At 43.5% G+C, this 18,509-nt stretch overlaps 2 protein-coding genes across 4 annotated transcripts; one reads left to right on the forward strand and one right to left on the reverse strand.

The window, feature by feature from the left end:
* Positions 1-2,769: 2,769 nt before the first annotated feature.
* rasd2a (RASD family member 2a) lies at positions 2,770-4,035 on the reverse strand. The gene is made up of 2 exons (XM_008280400.1): positions 3,407-4,035; positions 2,770-3,287 (listed from the first exon to the last, which is right to left on the reverse strand). The coding sequence occupies exons 1-2, from the start codon at positions 3,945-3,947 to the stop codon at positions 2,770-2,772; spliced, it is 1,059 nt and encodes a 352-aa protein (XP_008278622.1). The 5' UTR covers positions 3,948-4,035.
* Positions 4,036-8,156: 4,121 nt separating this feature from the next.
* epn3a (epsin 3a) lies at positions 8,157-18,509 on the forward strand. Of its 3 annotated transcripts, none has more exons than XM_008280397.1 (11): positions 8,157-8,443; positions 10,323-11,064; positions 13,139-13,257; positions 14,005-14,082; positions 14,562-14,660; positions 15,720-15,803; positions 16,022-16,151; positions 16,354-16,527; positions 16,613-16,708; positions 16,792-17,028; positions 17,498-18,509. In XM_008280397.1, exons 2-11 carry the CDS (start codon positions 10,479-10,481, stop codon positions 17,785-17,787), a joined length of 1,893 nt encoding a protein of 630 aa, XP_008278619.1. In that variant the 5' UTR covers positions 8,157-8,443; positions 10,323-10,478; the 3' UTR covers positions 17,788-18,509. The 3 variants fall into 3 exon arrangements, with proteins under 3 accessions (XP_008278619.1, XP_008278620.1, XP_008278621.1); XM_008280398.1 differs by having other exon boundaries at positions 16,354-16,521; XM_008280399.1 differs by lacking the exon at positions 14,005-14,082.

Here is an 18,509-nt window from a genome sequence, read left to right on the forward strand (position 1 = left end):
TTCAGTTAGTGAACAGTCTCAGAACTGTATTGTGTGGCGTCAAGTAAGACAATGTAAGAGAAGACAATGTGAACAATTTACTGTTATATTACTTTTTTTTTAAAAAAAATCATTTTACAGTAATTACAGGTAATAGTCACAGAGGGAAAAAAAAGTATTACTTTACATGGTCACCTAAAAAAAAAAAAAAAAAAGGTCAGAACCGTAAATGATATCTATAAGACAAATCTGTATTTTCACAAATGATAATTCCTTTGTTTTGTAACTTTTGACTGTAAATTTACATTATTTTTACTGTTTTTAAATCAGCAAAATTGTCTTTACTTTAAAAATATTTGCTGTTACTTGGAAAAAAAATGCATTTCTTTTCTCTGTTTTATTAAATTACAGATAATATCTAGTAAAATCACAAATAAAAAGTTTAATTTGCATGTTGCATTTTTAAAAAATTATATACAGTCTCTACATCAACAATCTATACTTTTGGGTATAGCAATTTGTTCTTTTACAATGGGTGACCATAATATTATACAGTTTTACTGTATGTAAATCATTTTAAAATATCACTATTTTACAGAAACTTGCCATTTTTTTGTTTGTTTTGTTTTTTGTACATTTTAAATGTTACAGTATTTTACCATTCTTAACATATTTCTTCTGGAACCCTCACGTCCACGTTTCCAGCTAATTTGGCCACATTAGATGGTATTTGAGCTTGCACTGCCCTTTTAAGGTCTTGCCACAGCATCTCAGTTAGATTCAAGTCTGGACTTTGACTCGGCCACTCCAAAACCTTAATTTTGTTCTTTTTTGAACCATTCAGAGGTGGCCTTGCTTGTGTGCTTTGGGTCATTGTCATGCTGCAGAACACATTTGTGTTGAGCTTTAGGTCATGAACTGATGGGTGGATATTCTCCAGGAGGATTTTCTGATAGAGAGCACAATTCATGGCTCCATCAATTATGACAAGTCGTTCAGGTTCTGTGGAAGCATCTTTGACTCATCAGTCCTCAGGATGTTATACCAAAGGTCTTGGGGCTCATCTAGATATTGTTTTGACAAATGCCACACGAGCCTTTATGTTCTTTTTGGACAGGAGTGGTTTACAGCTTGCATCTCTCCCATAGATGACATTTCTGCCCGTTGTCTTCCTTATTGTGGAACCGTGTACACTGACCTTAACTGAGGCCAGTGAGGTTTGCAGTTCTTCTGGTTTCTCCTGGATGAGATGTTGATGTGCTCTTGGAGACAGTTTGGTAGGATGGCCACTCCTGGGAAGGTTCACCACTGCTCATGTTTCTCCATTTGCAGATAATGACTCTCACTGTGGTTCTCTGGACTCCCGGAGCCTTAGCAATGGCTTTGTAACCCTTTCTAGACTAATGACTGTCAATGACTTTGTTCTCATCTGATTTCTTGAATCTCTTTAGAAAGCGGCATCACGTGCTACTTTTTGATGTCCTTTAGCTACTTCACAGCACCAGACAGGTTCTATTTAGATGACGGAACACAACTGCAAAATGGATCTGATCATTTGGTAGACTGACAAGTCTACACTATACAGTTTGTGGTTTTGAGGTTATCTTTGTTTTATATTAAAACAATTTTTATGATCTGAAACATTTAAGTGGGACAAATGTGCAAAAATAGAAGATATCTGGAGAGGGGCAAATCATTTTTCACAGCGCTGTATCATTTCATTTTCAGTCATTTCCAGTAATCATCAGCATCACCAAATCTGACCAGTCTTGCCATTGTTTCCTAAAAAAAAACAACAACTGTATGTCATCCAAAACTATATAATAGATATTTAAAGATTTGTTACAACCAAGCACATCTTGGAGCCAAGAGAAACAGTGTAAACCTCCTCAGATCTTTGTCCTTGCGTAGCCCTCCTACTCACTCCCACATCAAGCTCTGACACACTATTTTAGTCTCAGCTTGTATAATGGAGCATCAGTGGTTTATTTGATAGTCATAAACCATTATATGACCACATAATGTGTTTGAGCCTGAATATGATCTTATTTTAAGATCAGTATTTAGGTGTTTTCTACAGAGCAGAGAAGGAAATCTGTCAGTCTCCTTCAGAGTGACTGACAGAATGAGCACCTTCTGAGTAAAGACTTTCCATACAGCGTGTTAAACTTCATGTCAGAGTCAAAGCAGTAAGCTGAGCTTCCTCATCAGTGGTCTCTCTCCATGGTGCTGATTTCTCTCCCCTCGCCCTCCTCCCCTTCCTCTTCAACAGATGATGCTGTGACTGTTTCCTCGGAATAACCATGGTGATACGAGAGTGTGTAGACTGCTGATTAACAGCCATTGTCTCACCTCGGTCCTTGATGCTATTCACAACGTCGTGGGTGCTCAGGGCGAACAATCCCTCACGTCTCACAGCCTTAAAGACATTTAAGGTCGGTGTTTGAGTCATCCTCTGGCGTAGCTCAGCACCCTCCCACGCACCTATGATGGGGCTTTGCATCATCACTTGAGAAGAAATGACTGCTGACGTTCATGACAACAGTATCTGTCTATCTGCTCGTAAATGGGTTGTGTGTCTATAATAAACTGACTGATGGAATAGATGATAACAAAACACTTACGGTAATTAGAAATATTCAACTTTTATTATAGGACGATATAATACACTCATACATATACAAAAAAATAAGAACGCACCGGTCCAGCCAGGCGCTACAGAGTATAACTCCTTACATATATGATATTGCAGCATACTACTGCAATTGTTTTGTCGAGAAGCCTCACAATTCATTGAATCTGACACTTCTCGGGTTTGTTGTTTTTGGTGCTTGATCCAAGCACCAGCCGCAGGTCGCTGGTGAAACTCGGTCGGCGCGCCAGGGGGTCCACGGCGGCGCATGGCGCACCGAGCCCCGGCGTGCGGATCCCTCTCCTGCCTCTCCGGCCGACGCACAGCGACTGGTAGGTGGGGATGGAGATGAGCTGGTGTCGCGACGGACTGGTCTCGTCCGGCAGTCCTCCGAGAGAGGCGAGAGCTCTGAACACGCTCTCCAGCCCCGTGCCGTTCTTAGCTGAAGTTTCGAAATACGGGACGTCCTCTCCGAGGATCGTCCCCACTTCGGCGCGTCTCACCACTCTCTGTGCGTCCAGGTCCGCTTTATTGCCGCACATCACGGCTGGTACTCTGGCTGGACGCTTTGATTTCAGTAACTTTGCCTTTGCAGCTTGGATCTCGTTGAGCAGCTCGCAGGCTTCATTCAGAGACTCTCTGTCATCCAGACTGAAGACGAGCAGGAAGATGTCTCCTGGAGAGGAAGAGATCAACAGTTTGGTTATTAAATGCCAGTTTAAACGCATTATCACAGTATCTACTTAAACACACACAGGCCACAAAAATCATCCAACTAAGGCTGCAGATTCTCACCTGTCAGTATGGATAACCTCCGTTTTGCAGGGAAGTCCCTCTCACCCGCTGCGTCCAGCAGATCCACCTGATAAGTCTCTCCTCTTATGTGGAACAGCTTTCTATGGAAATCCTCGATTGTGTGTTCATAGTGCTCTTCAAATTCGTTCCCTAAGAACCTCTGGAGGATGTTGGTTTTACCTACTTTGGGCGCCCCCAGTACAACTATCCTGTGACAGTTCCTGGGTTTGGTCAAACCCAACTCCAGCCGGTCCACGGAGCGTTTGGGGACTCGCTCGATCGATACTTGCCGGTTGCCAGAACTCGAGGACCTGCTGGCTCCCACCCTGGCATCCTGTTGCCTCCAGCAGCCTTTGACGGTTTTGATGATGCCCATGCCTGTCTTCGTGATGTCTGAGACCTTGGGGTGCTGGAGGACCGGGCTGAGGGCAGCGCTCTGGTGAGCTGTGTGCGTGATGTGGGACTGCTGGTGCGCGGGGAGAGAGTTGAACATTTTGAGGATGCCGTCAACGGGAAGGTAAAACTTCTCAGTTGCGTTCATCTCAATGTTCTTTCAAGCGTCTCCGAGAGGCTCTCAAAAAAATCTTACCGACCCACTTGCCTGCCCATGTGTCCACTGTAGCAGCGCCGAGCGTCCTCTCTTATAAACCGAACCGAGCACAGCGGGCTTGCGTCACCAGGCTCATCCAGAATACTGTCCTTTTATAGAAGCATGAAGCCCCCCCACTCCTTGTCCATGAAAAAAAAAAAAAATGTAATTTTCCTTCTCTACACAAGCCTGATATATCAGTTTCAATTGGTGCATTGCAGCTCAACAAATATGTCCAACTTAAATCCAGACTTTTATTTCTGAGACAAACACTCAAAGTAAGAAACATCCTGATCTGTTCAAACCTAATCAGATGTGCTGCTCTATTTTTAGCAGCTTTTAAGGCAGGTGTTACCTGTCTCATTATGGATAAATGGACAGAGATAATTGCTCAAACCCCTGTAGTCATGGACACTGGGAGTGTGAAGCGCAAACACGAAATAATTACGTTCATTTTACGTTGATTGCTCGCAAAGCTGTCATGGTGACAATAATTATTTGCTGCACTTTGAGATTTTTTAGCTCTCAGTGTGTCCGTCTACCACTTGAAAATACATCCACTGTCTGGCATAGCTGTGCATTTGAAGTTTGATTATTCATGAGGCTTATATGAAGAGCACTTCCACACAAGATGCTTTATTTTCAACCATCACGACTTTTTCCTCAGTGTTAAGACTCAAGAAGCAGCTCCCTCTCTGCTCCATGATTCACAGAGCCTGGTGATGAGTCCTCTGCAGCATCACCACATCCAGTTACCTGATGTTATTTCCACTGCATAAAGACGCATCCATAAAAACTGGGAGCAGGGGTCATAAATTCAACTGTTACATACAAGAAGAAGAACATGATGGTATTCATTTGAAACTAAAGCAATGTACAGTGTGAATATGAAGGAGGAGAATACAGTGAAAGTTGAAGGACATGCCGTACTAACACGCTGAACAGTACCTTGTCAGTTTATTATGAAAGCCAGGACATGCTGCAAAGCTGTGGCTTCTCTTTATTAAATGATCCTTTTCAAAAGCCAAGGGCGTTCTGAATGAACAGTCTACATAACGGTTTCTTCATGAAAACCTCAAGAATTGGTTGGATAAGCAATCCTACAGAGAGGCCTGGCTGATTGCCATGCATGTAAGCTATAATTAAAATATATTTATTAATATACAGATTTTTTTTTCCAAATACCATATCTGTGAAATAATCATTTTTTTCTGATTTAAATAGAGTAAAAAAAATATTGTGCAGTCAGGTATAGTTAAAAAAAAAAATCACTATAAAAATCTAGATTTTTTGATGGTAACATTATTTACAATTTTGGCCCGGGAGTTAACATATAAATGAAAGTTTTTTTCTGTTATTTTTTATCTGCAGTTGAATAAAACTGAGAAATTCTTTAAGAAAGGGTTAAAACTGTTGAAATGTTTTATTTTTACAGTGTACCTCTGATTTGCATTTGTTTGGAATCTAATACAGAGTGTTTAATTTGGTCTTCAAGCAGTTCTCGCAGTGATTTTAGGTGTCATTGGACTCATCATTATTCTGCAGTATGAATCATTTTCCATGAAGATACAAACCAGAGGGTGGAGAATGGAGTGCAAATGGTCAGGGGGTCAGTGGATTCGGTACAGGTGTCCAACTCATCCACAGTGAAATGTCCTGGCCCAAGCCAAGCATTTGGCCTGTTTCCCCTCCTGAAGTGATTCAAAGACCTCTACTCAGCCTTGACTGAACCTTTGCTATTTTAAGTCTCATATTATCTATCTGTGATCAAGTTGCCTTTCTGAATCTCTCAGTGGAAAAAACATCATGTATTGATTTTCTGATGGTGTGGTAACGTTTGCTCTGTTTGCTTGTGCTTTGGATGCAACTGATCCACTTCCTGCAAAGCATTTTAGAGTTCCAGGCACTGCCTCTTTCGAAACACGTCTTTGCTTAGAATAACAATTTGACTTCTGCCACTTTCGCTTTGTTCTGATGCCATGTTTCCCATTGTCACAATGCTTCTTTGTGAGCAATGTTCTTCTGTGAGGCACAGCTGTATTCAGAACAGGTGAGCAATGGCTGCAAGTGTGTGTGTCCTCTGGATGCTGCATTAATGGAAGGATACAACAGATACAATCGGAGGGAACTTTTTTAAAAATAAGAGCGTTAACATGGTCAGTCTCACTGATTTGCCTTAATTTGATTGCTGACCTAAAAATAGTGTAGAACCTTTAATATTCCACCTTGAGTTTACACATCTTGCACTTTTCTGTTTCTGTATCATGGAATTATCCTGTTTCCCAAGCCTCACTTGTGTGTGGGCTGTAGATTTTTATATCACAAAGATCTTTTAAGACATGTTTCAAAGTGCATACACTCATTACAGATGACTCCTTTGCTAAGAAATTAACATCAGACCAGTCTGGGCAGTGATTATTTTAAAGAACATGTAGAATATGGTGTCATAACACAATAGCAGCTGTAGGATAACACAACATTCAGACAACAAGCAAGGCCACTAGAGGGCAGTAAAGAAAAACAGATACAATGAAGTTTCTTGAGCCTTGAGTGAACACAAATTGACCAGTGATTACACAGGTCATGCTACTTTTATAGCATCAATTAATATGTGAGATTATGAAATAAACTCTCTGTTGACTTTCAGTGACATTACATTGATTGATACTAATTTATTTATCCTGATCACAATCGCATGTTGTCCATCCCTAAATTTAAACCAAATCTGCACATTAACTTTAAATGTTTACACAATGGAGAGTTACTTCTTGTCCTAAGAAGTAGGCATGTTCCTCCAATCTGACTGTGTAAACAGATTTATATTCCTACAGCATGACTAATACATGTGTTCTTCGACACACACCCAAAGAAAAAGTCAGATTTCCTCTCCTGTGTGATGTCACTGTAGGCCGTCCCCTCTCCTCCCCCTCTTCTGTTTTCCCAGACCTCGCCTGCATGTCCCCCCTGCACTGACCTCATCATGCCTTTGTTGGGAAACAAAGAGTGTTCAGGCATCTGTTTTCAGGAGAAATAAAGACATAGGGTGCCAAGACAGAGGAGGAGGAGGAGGAAGAGGAGGGCCAGAGGAGGTATATGAAGTCGAGCTCGACTGACCTGATCAGTGGGAGTCACATGAAAATGAAACAGAGAGCTGCAGCGAGACAAGTGTACATTCCCACAGTCATGAATCCACACTACAAGTTTATTTCATACATTTTTTTTAATGAAATATCCCTCAAAGTCTTTAGAGCTTGTGTCACTGTGATAATAATTGATAAACTTTTGATTTCATTGTACTTTGCCCTCTTGACGTCTCCAAGAGAGTATTTGCTGTTTCAAGGTGGAGCTGGTATTTCCTGTATATCCTGCTCACTCTACCATAACTCAACCCACCGTTCTTCTCCTGCTGCTGCTGCTTCTTCCTCCTCTGTCAGTTGGGTAATCATTCCTCACTCTACGCCACGATATGATCCCCGTACATGTACACGATTCTGCATATCTGATTGAATCCAAGCCAAACTGAACACACAGAAGCCTTTGGGCCTTATATAATGCATAAGGATGTGACTTCAGACAACATCCCATTAGTGGTGATAAATAAGTAAAGAGCAGAAATGCAAGGATGACGCTGCTGAAAAGGAAGTGTGGTTCTTTGTAGGCTCCCCTTGAGGCAACATGTTCACTCACCAAGTGTTTCAGCCTTTCTATTATATCTGTGGGAAATTAAAGGGTACCTTATCTCATTTTGTGGTTGTGCACTTGCTTCACTTCCCAGTGCAATATCATTATTATTTTTTTCATGCCTGTAGGGTGTGTGTTCTGTAATATTTAGATATTGCATTACTTGGTGTGATTGTTGTTGTTTTTTTATTTGCACAGATTCCTTGTAATTTAACACAGTATGGCTGTTGTTCTGTAGGATATCATATAAAGAATGTATTGTTAGGTTTACCTGAGCAGATGCTGTCCATTCAGCGTCTCCACTAATTATTTTCTCTCTAAAATACGTCCTGTGCGTAATTTCCCAGTATGTGCGCTTGGATCACCTGCTCCAGTCAGCACATATGCGTTTCCATCCGGCAGTGAAAGGGTTAAGTCTGACTCTGCAGGCACCGAGCAGGCCTCCCTCCCTCCCCTTCTCCTCTCTTCGCTCTCCATCCATTTTTTACTGTGTGTGTGTGTTTTCAGGAGGGGGGCTGTGCCATCTGCAGGCTCGGTATACGCACACGCACAACTTAGTTTTGATAACAAAACAGCACCGCCGCGCTCCAGTTTCGGTTTCTTCCCCCGAACACTTCTCGTCGGATCTTTTTTTTCCCCCTTTGTGCTCTAAATATCTCTCCACACTCTGTCCGAAAGCTCCGGGACATGTCGAGAGGCGGAGGCGTCTCTTATTCCGCCCGAAGCCTCCCCAAGTTGGGACCCCGCTGACGCGCTATGACATGAAGGTAAGAGAGGGGGAAAGTGGCAGCGACCGAGCGACTCGTTGCGATTTTTTAGTGTTTAGTCCTTGTTTCGTCGAAGATTTCAACTTTAAAAACTCGGAAACATGGCTGAGTCACGGTCACACACTTCACCTACCCCCCGATCATCTCATTTGACGCAATAATGGCCCCAGTCGTCCTAGTTTGGGACAGAAAGGACATGTCAGGGAAAGAAGTTCCATCGAAACCCCGTGTTTTCATGCGGTGGCTCGGTGTTTTTACGCACGTTTTTTTTTTTTATGAGATATTGAAACATTCCTGTGCGAGCATTGTAGGCCTGATTTGGGAGCAGTTTGGGTTTGCTTCCTTTACAGATAAAGAGAAATCATTGTCTCTCAGCAGGACTCCCACACATGACCCAAATCATCCAAACTAGATATAAAGAATGCAGTAAAATGTCAAGGTCACAAGCTGAGAAAACATATTATCTGGTGTTTCAGGTTTGATAGTAAATACCTGTGGGGCTTTACTAATATCTTCATTATGACTGTGACAGTAAATGGAGTCTGGATAAGGAATCTGGCCAGAGGGAGCGGTAAACTGCCACTTTCATTCTTTGATGTTACTGTAAAAGCATTGCTCGCTCTGTCATTAAGTGTATTAAAACCCCTTTCTCCTCTTTACTGACTTTATGTACAGGAAAGGCACATTTACACTGTAGGTATTCCTCACATGGGCTCCAGCTGAGCAATCGTCAGGAATCAGGAAGCAGGGCAATAATGGGGCTAAACTGGGCCTGCATTGGTCACCACTTAAGTTTTAACCATCCTCTGAGCCGCAAACATTTTGCCTCTCACTACCACTTAATCTATTTAAGGTCATCTTACAGCACACATAAGCCTCTCATGGTATGACAAATATTGCAGGGTTAGTGCTGTCATCTTGTTTTCATAGATAATGTTTTGAAAAGTTTGCACTGTTCACTGAATCACAACACCCGTTCTGCCTTATTTCATATTTCAGTGACTCAGAGGGTCGATAACGGTGCATTTCAAATCTCACGTCTCATCCCATTCCCCTTTTAAAATTTTTAAAAATGCTTACTCATGACACAGGGTATTGATTCCAAAGGTTAGAGACCGGTTCTTCGTGTTCGTGCATCTCAGTGCTTAGTTAAGTCGAGGAGACAGCTATCAGTTGGACTGACTGCTCCCCTGACTATGTGAGACGACTCAGTCCAATGTCCAGGGCACAGAAAAACAACGTGGTGGTTCTAGTGGGCAAAACGTGTGAGTATTTTTGTAGGAGTCCAGCTGCTTTGTTACAGTTTTGTAAGTGTTCAAATGCTTTGAAGCCCGACTGCTGCTGCTGCTGCTGCTGCTGCTGCTGCGGTGATGTAATCAGGTCAGAAAAACAGGAGAGGTGGAGCTCCTCCCGTTTCTGATAACATTCAAAGGTAAAAACACAGATTTCAACATCAGCGGACTGAAGCAGTAGTCCCTGCAGTCGAGTTGGGTCTGAAACACACATTTGCTTTTAAAGGAAGAAAAATGTATGTTGTAAAATTAAAATCAGGAATCAAGTCTGATGGGTGTTCCCTTAGGAACAGCTTACTGTATGCAGATTCTTCAAGGTGTTTTAGGGAAAACTGAGCCTAGGTGTTTTGTTTCACATCGCATAGGGGTGCTGAGTTGTTCCTCTGCCCTTCCAAACACAACTAATGAATAAAAAAAAATGTGTCACAGTCGAGCTGTAGTCACTAATGCTGAGGTAATGCCACGCAAAAGGAGGAACAACTGTGAGGATGAAGTGTTTATTAGATGGTAGAAAGTTATCTCCATTCATATCCTACATAAGAATGATACACCCTGTACGGACTCAAATTGTCTTTGTGTCTTTGCAGCAGGAACACACTTGTGGACGTCACTGAAGTTTCCAGGAGGCCGTTACTTTATTGCATTTTTCCGCTTAACCGAACGAGCCACCTTGCCGAGGGCAACGCAGTGGGCTGGCCTGCTGGTAGACTTTCCTTTGTTGCCTGTGAAACACTACTGCCATCATGCAGACCTCATCGCTGCGCCGCCAGATGAAAAACATGGTCAACAACTACACGGAGGCCGAGATCAAGGTCCGGGAGGCCACCTCCAACGACCACTGGGGACCCTCCAGCTCGCTCATGTCTGAAATTGCAGACCTGACCTTCAATGTGGTGGCTTTTACTGAGGTCATGGGTATGATCTGGAAGAGGCTCAACGATCACGGTAAAAACTGGAGGCATGTTTACAAGGCGCTCACCCTGCTGGATTATTTGATCAAAACGGGATCTGAGCGAGTGGCCCAGGAGTGCCGGGAGAACATATACACCATTCAGACACTGAGAGACTTCCAGTACATAGATCGAGATGGACGTGATCAGGGTGTCAACGTCCGAGAGAAGGCGAAACAATTGGTGGCTCTGTTGAGGGATGAGGAGAAGCTGAAGAAGGAGAGGAGCCAGGCACTGAAGACCAAGACGCGCATGGCGGGCGTCACCAGCAGCTTAAGCTCCGGGTCCATGCCTCCTCCGTACCCGGGACGCCAAGCTGCCAGTTTGACGTACGGGGAAGATGTCAGCAGGTGTAGAGGTTCACCATCCTCCTTCCACTGTGAGTAGCAGGGACGAAACACTGTGATCGAACTTTATACACCCTTCACAAAACACATGCTCTCATCCCTTCACATGCGACATGACTTAAGTTCATCAAAGCATGCAGTGAGCTGACAGATACCTGAATATTTCCTGTGGTATGTGACCTGTCATTTGTCTGCACCCATGACAAGTCACGAGTTTTGTTGGTCACAAGTCTGAACTATTACGAATGACAAAAGTCACAGAATAAAAGCATCCATTGACGTCTCAGTTGGAAAGTCAAAGATTTTCCACTTGTCAGAAACAGGAAAACAAGGCATTCTTTTAAGAAATGGCCAGATTTGCATTTCTACTCTCTGCCCAGTTTTTGAGTTTTGTGATGAGCAGATCAGTTAGAGCTCACCTGTGATTTCTCACAGACGTAGATGCTATTTTTATATGGGCCGCACATTCAAGCCTTGATAAAGAATTGCTTGTTCCTTGTGTTATAATAGAAAAAAAAGTCTCAGTTTTGCCTTCTGCTCATGGTTGGACATCTGCATTCCTTTCATTCTCCCCTATAGTCACGTCAGCTAAACTGGATTTACAAAAGAGAGGAGGCCCTGTCTGTGCTCGTCTCACTATAACGTAGTAAAACCACAACTGGAAACCATGTTTACTTGTGGCGATGCTATCCATTATGCCGCTGCAGCAGCCGTGGTTTGGTGGCCTGATAATATAAGACTGAAGTGATGCTTGTGTGAGCGTCGGCATCAGACAGCTCATGTCACAGACTTATAGAGCTGCAGCTCAAACTGGAAAACATGCCGTGCAAAAGCATCCGGGAGCTCTGTGCATCATTTGTAAGTGCGGTACGAATGGTGTGTACCATAAACTTTGGCATTTGTGCGGTCTGTGTGGTGCATGGTGTTTATTAAGGGTGTTAGTCAGTAGCAGAGCTGTGGTTTCATAAAGACACGAGTTGCTCTTTCATGTTTGGATGTTTTGAAGAAAACAGAGACATGCCCACAGATGGGACAGAATCTTAACAGTTTTGTGACCACTAATCAGCCAAAACTCCTTTTTCTTCAGCATATTTTCCACTTGAAAGACATTACTTGCATACTTTTCTGAGCCACAATGAGTGCCAGTGGAAACATGTGGCCAGCAACCAACTCCAGGTTCTGGGTCTTTGGTTCAGTGATGTTACATTCGGAGCTCGGTTTATTAGACAGATGTCTGCTTCATGCTGGATAACCGAAACAATATCACACCCCAGAAATCCTAACCAATAATTCATCCTGATTGGAACGCCTTTAAAAAGCTTCCAAAGGTCTTTAGAAGTGTTTAAATTCTTGAAACAGCAGAGTGTGGCCTGTGTGAAGGCACAAATTCAAATATTTGCACAACAGCACAGTTTCTTGCTGTGGTTTAGGTGATTTTCAGGACAATAAAGAAGGATAGCGGTGGTCTCTTGGGGATTCCAAGAGACTGAAGCATGCAGACGGTTGGACAAAATGCTGACGGACGGCGTGGGTGGGGGGTCAGGAGGTTGGCAGCAGCTAATTGCCAACAACTATTCCAGCTTAGACATTTGATACTGAAGGGCAGCTTAGTGGAAATTATTGGTTTCTGAGACCTGACTTTGCCAACGTGTGGCCTGCTTCCCTCTTTTACCCCTGTGACCCACAACTTGGCACCCAGACTGGTATACTGACAGCCACCCCCCCCCTCCTCTATTACTGCCCCTAAATCTGGTCCTCAGTCCTGCAAACCTAACCAGAGGATTCGGGGTAATAAGGTGGGCCCCACTCCAATCCATCCATTCCTCTCCCCCACCACCAACCTAACTCACACAGCCGCACCATTGTTCTCAGTGCAGGCAGAGTTAGGCAGACTGTGGCAAGCCATGCCAGCAAAGGCCCTTAACAACAGGCAGTGGAAAATTAACATGCAAAAACAGTGCCAGCTCTTTCCTGACCCTAAAAATCAGCCTAAAGTGTTTCTTTCTTTGTTTCTCCCCTCCATCTGTTAATGTTCCTCCCTTCATCCCATTGCTCCCCACTCCTCCCTAAAACACACTCTCTTCTGCTCTTTCCGTGGCCCTGCAGCCTCCTCTTCCTCTCCTCCGCTTGCCCCAGACCTGGAACAAGCACGACCAACGACCAGCGGAGAAGAGGAGCTGCAGCTGCAGCTGGCCCTGGCCATGAGCCGAGAAGAAAGTGAAAAGGTACCTCTAAGTGAAACAACACACTCTCTCACAAACACACACACACACACACACACTGAGCACAAACCTGTCATCCATACAGCACATGCGCCTGACAGAAAGAGGCTTCTTAGCTGTGCTGCTGCTGACATGTAATGCTGTCGTAAAACATGAAATGGCTTACACACACACACACACACACACACACACACACACACACGCGCACACGCTTGAAGACACGCTTGAACACTGTGTGTCATGGTGGTGATGCACTGCTTACTCCCTTTGTCTTCTGGGCCACCATTTTCCCAGAACTGTTAACAGAAAGTGATATCATCAAATCTTTGATGTAGTCAATAATGGCACTTTGGCCAATCAGTGTGAGTGATGCTGAAGCATGAGGAAGCTGTGAGTGAAAGAGTGAGAAGCCAGACAGGATGTGTGCATTGATCCCTTCCTAAGCACCCACAGCCTGCCCTAGTCTCAAAGGCAAGGGCAGCCGCTGCCCGCTTAGGCTTCCGCTCAGCCACTATAGGAGACTATAGCGCTCAGCCATTTCCACTTCTGGAATCAAACAATCGTCTGTGAATTTGATGAGCAAATTGAGATCCGTATGTTTGATCTCTATGTTACTCTTCTCTGTGGAGGAACCTGTAATTATTGGGTTATTTAAATGATCTTGTAATTGACCGCCTCAGAAAAATCAAGCATGCTTTTACCTTTCCCCTTTGATTAGTCTTCCTCCTAATCCTTCCTGCTTGACCCTAGCCACCTCCCACAGTGGATATTGATGAGCAGACCCAGCTCCAGATCGCTATGAGTCTCAGCAAGGAGGAGGCCCAGAAGGTACAAGTATGGTGGGACAAGGGATGACCCTTCCTATGCATCCTTTGCCCTCTAAGCACATCTCCTGTTGCTCTGTACACTAAAACCAACCTCACAGCCAGTCTTTTCCCCTGTGAGAAACAACTGCATGCACTACTCACGTTGTCTCCTCCCTAGATTTGATCTATGACCTCCATCATTTACTCACTTCCAAACGGCACAAGGACATGTAACTTTCTGTAGACATTAAACAACTATAACTTCATCCCTCTGTTTTACTAACCACTCGATTCCTCCTCTTAGTCCAGCTGTCTGAGATACACGTCTCAGTCACTCTGACCTTCTGGTGTGGTGTCAGGGAGGTGCAAAGGGACTGACCCCGTTACTATGTGACGGCTGTAGAATTGCATGCAATGTACTGTGACGATGTCTAAGAATACTTTTGACCTTTGTTGACCAAATACTGATTGTAGTTTCCTCCTTGGTTAACACTCTCACAGCCAGTCCAGCGTCCACCCCCACCTGCTGCCAATGCGGACATGGACGAGGAAACCCAGCTCCAGCTAGCCCTGAGCCTGAGCAAGGAGGAACACCAGCAGGTAGAGTCCCACTGGGGAGGCACCGAACCCCCGTGGATGTAGCGAGAGAAAGTTTATCATGAATTAGATTGAAGTGCAGCCCTCGTGACTGATGTTGCATTTCTTTTTTGCAACCAAATGTTCCTTTTCAGTGTTCCTCGCTCATTCTGCTGTGCACATGTGGAGCCTGCATGTCAACAGACTCTGTCTTTTAATTAAAAAAAAGCTCATTCGATCTAAAAACCCTTAAATGACAGTAAGTAATGTTGTATCAGACAGGCGTCTCTTGTGGATTAGTCATGGAAAATGAGAGCTGCGTGAGTTTTCGTTTTATATCAAGCAGCAAATCAAGTTGCAGCATCATGTGTTTCAGTTTAGTTGGCCTACTTACTATTCTGCATATGTACATCACAGTAGTTGCTGCTGAAACAATACATAATATCTCTACTTGTAATATTTTAAACCATCTGTCAAGATGATATTTTGCAAAACTAAAAATTCCACATGATCTGAAAATCAGTCAGTGATTTTGAAATCTTAAATGACTCCCAACAGTTAGGATTTAAACAATGTAGTGTGTTCTCTTTGACCTAACAAGTTTTTCATTGCAGTGGGATTTATCCTCTGTGTTTTTGCCTTTTCTTGATGATTATACTTCTCATTATCAAATGTTTAACTCGTGTTAAACCTTGTGCTTTGCTGAAAGTTCTGTAACTATCACTGTGTCGTATTATCTCTGCAGCCTTTGTACCCCCATTTCCTGTCTCCCTCTCTTTGTCTCTTCCCTCCCTTTCTCTTTCTCTCTCTCTCTCTCTATGCTAATATACTATAGCACAATAGAACTGCTCTGTTAGAGATCACCATGATGCTCTGCTCTGCTCTCTCCTCTCTTTGACCAGAGAATTTTCTAGTGCATGCCAAATGCACGCATACTGTATGTCGCCTATGAAAAACACAAGTTTGCTGTTGTTCCTGTGCGCTGTAGCCGAGTCATAAATTTACTATGATGTGACAGTATGCGAATTTTGCCAGAAGCAGTTATGCCTAAAGGCGTCCATGTGTCTGTATATCTGTTGACAGGAGCAACTCAGTCGCCAAGGAGATGAGTCGCTGCTCCAGAAAGCTCTGGAGGAGAGCAAACGAGAAATGGAGTCTAAAGGCGGGGTATGAAATATTGGGGTATGAAATATCTCAATGGGGGTGATGAAATATAACTATCGATGTGGGAACATGCGTTTATTCATCAAGGACCGAGATTAAAATCAGCTGTAGCGATATGACTATCAGCTGCAAAAAATTTCAAACCTGATAAAGTCAAATATCAAGTGGTGAAACAATATGCTGAACTTAAACTGATTTTTTTCTCTTGTTTGTGTGGTCAGACGGCCTTTATGGACCTGGTAGATGTTTTTGCAGTACCCACGGATGCTCCTCCCAGTGACCGTCGCTGGAATAACGCCCCACACCAGGCTGCTGCCAGCGCTGGGGGCACAGACCCCTGGGACTCCCTGGGTGAGCCTTGACTTAGCTTACCATGACCGAAGCATATAGTCTTTTATAATTGAATATTCCAATTAGGAGTCAGCCCAAGAAATGCAGTTTATATTATAAATTCTTCTTTACTGAATAGATGTATCTTCATTTGCACAATATAATTTGAACTGCTCACACGCTAACTAACTCCTCTCTTTACTTCACTGCTGTATCGCTAAAGAAGGTAGCACTAACATCCCAAGAGCGGATTCTCCCTGGATGGTGCCTCCACCTTCCAACAGCCCTCCTCCACCCTGGGAGCCCCCTGCCAACCCTTGGGATGCACCACAAAACAATGTCTCCAACCTCAATCCTGTCGGGAAAGTGTGGGCTTTCCCTGGAAACACAGGCGAGTGTGTGTGCTCACCGGCCCTCATATGCCTAAATAAATGAAGTGATGTAGATCATTAAAATCAGTTTTCACATTTATATATCTATAGCCTCAGCAGGAGTTGATCCATTCTTAGCCCCATCGGAAAGAACAGCACCCCAAGGAGGAGTCGAGGAACCTTCTCCCCGAGCTGGAAGCCCCTCGGGTAAACAACGCATTATCTTTCTGTACTTTCTCTGCTTTTGTGCCTCCCACATATTTACATTGTCTCTTGTTTTCTGCTGTTAGATGGTGACTTGTTTGATGACGCCATGGATGGTGGTGAGGTGAATGTTAATGGGCGAGGGGAAGGCAGTCCCGAGCTCTTTGACCTGTCCCGTCTCGGAGAAAGCCTGGCTGCACCCAGCCCTCGTGCATGCCGGACGCCTGAGGCCTTCCTGGGCCCCACAGCAGCTTCTTTGGTAAACTTGGACACCTTGATCCCAGCAAACCCTCAAGCCAAGACCAAGAACCCCTTTTTATCAGGTATGTATTGTGCTATAGACTGTAGAAGCAACAGTCACCACAAGTCTATATTTAAAGTAGCCTAAAATGGTATGTGTACATCACTACTACATTTACTATGTCATATGTGTATTGTAGGCTATAGATCACCACTGTATTTCTGTATGAAATAAAACCCAACTTTCAACCTAAAATTGTGACAATGAACTTTTTAGATTCTACTTGCTGGTGACCAACTTTTGTACATCTGTTGTCATTTTGTAATGACATTGCTAAAAAATGCAAGTTTAATTTTGTAGGCAGGCTTTAAATGTCAGAGGTTTAAAGAGTTTTATGATCACTCTCTGTTTGCACTTGTAGTGCAGTCAGAGACAACAGCAGTGATCGATTCATCAGGTTCTAGACGCAGTCTCAGAAATGGTAAATCTAATTTGAACATGTGGTTAAAGTAAATTTAATACTCTTCTCGTTCTTGTTTCTTTCCATCTAGGCCTGACTGCTCCTTCAGCCACCAATCCATTCCAAACCGAGCAGCCAAAACTAAGTCTGAATCAGATGGGCTCCACCTCTGCGGCTCCCCATTCCACTTCACTTCCATACAGTGCCTCCTTGCCCCTGCCTATGAGCCACCAGGGTGCTTCCCTCCCTTCGTCACTCACCCACCCCACCCAGCCTGGTCTGGACCTGCCAGGGAACCTCCCCGAGCCCTTGTTGCCGTTTTCCTCAGCTAGTGCTCAGGGCTCACAGTCTGCACAGAGCAGTCAGAACCCTTTCTTATGAGGACCAACTAAACTGGAGAAAAATATCGTAGAAAAAAGGGGAACGCCATTAGGTTATGCTCTTGAAATATCATTCTAACTGCAGACAAAACTGCAGCCCAGAGGACTTGTATGAAAAACCTATTCTTAGTTGTTTTTATATTGCTGTATAGCACAGTAACCCTTAGATTGATGCAAGATGGTTCTGCCCCGCACTGCAACTACATATCCTGCTCCTCTTTGAAATAATGCAGTAAAAGGGCATAAAAGAAATAACACATTTTATCTGAAGCTATTAGTGTCATGTAGAAGTTCCTTAAGGTCATAACCTGTTGCTAACTGACTACAGATACAAACTACACAAAAGCACATATTTATAATAATTTGTTGTCACTGAACTTGGCTGCAAATACCAGGCAAATGGGTGATGGATTTGGCCAATGCATTCTCTGGCTCCTTTCAAGACTGATTTCTGAGAAGTGACCTGTCCAGTGCCTGCAGCATCACTGCATCAACACAGTTAGCTATATGGAGCTTCAGTTGGACCAGAACTGATGAGAAATATTGGTGTACACACAATTTTTACTCTAGTGAAATTAACTGCTCAATGAAATCATAGTTTGGGAGGACTGTAAGAGCTGCAGAAGTCATGATAAGCAAGGCAGAATTTGAAAATGTATGAATGAGATTTTTATTCATTGCTTGTGAACCACTGACACATCAAATATAAGGGTGTAATTACAA

The sequence above is a fragment of the Stegastes partitus genome, unplaced genomic scaffold, assembly GCF_000690725.1.
Source record: "Stegastes partitus isolate 25-593 unplaced genomic scaffold, Stegastes_partitus-1.0.2 Scaffold191, whole genome shotgun sequence".
In the NCBI taxonomy this organism is placed as follows: Eukaryota; Metazoa; Chordata; class Actinopteri; family Pomacentridae; genus Stegastes; species Stegastes partitus.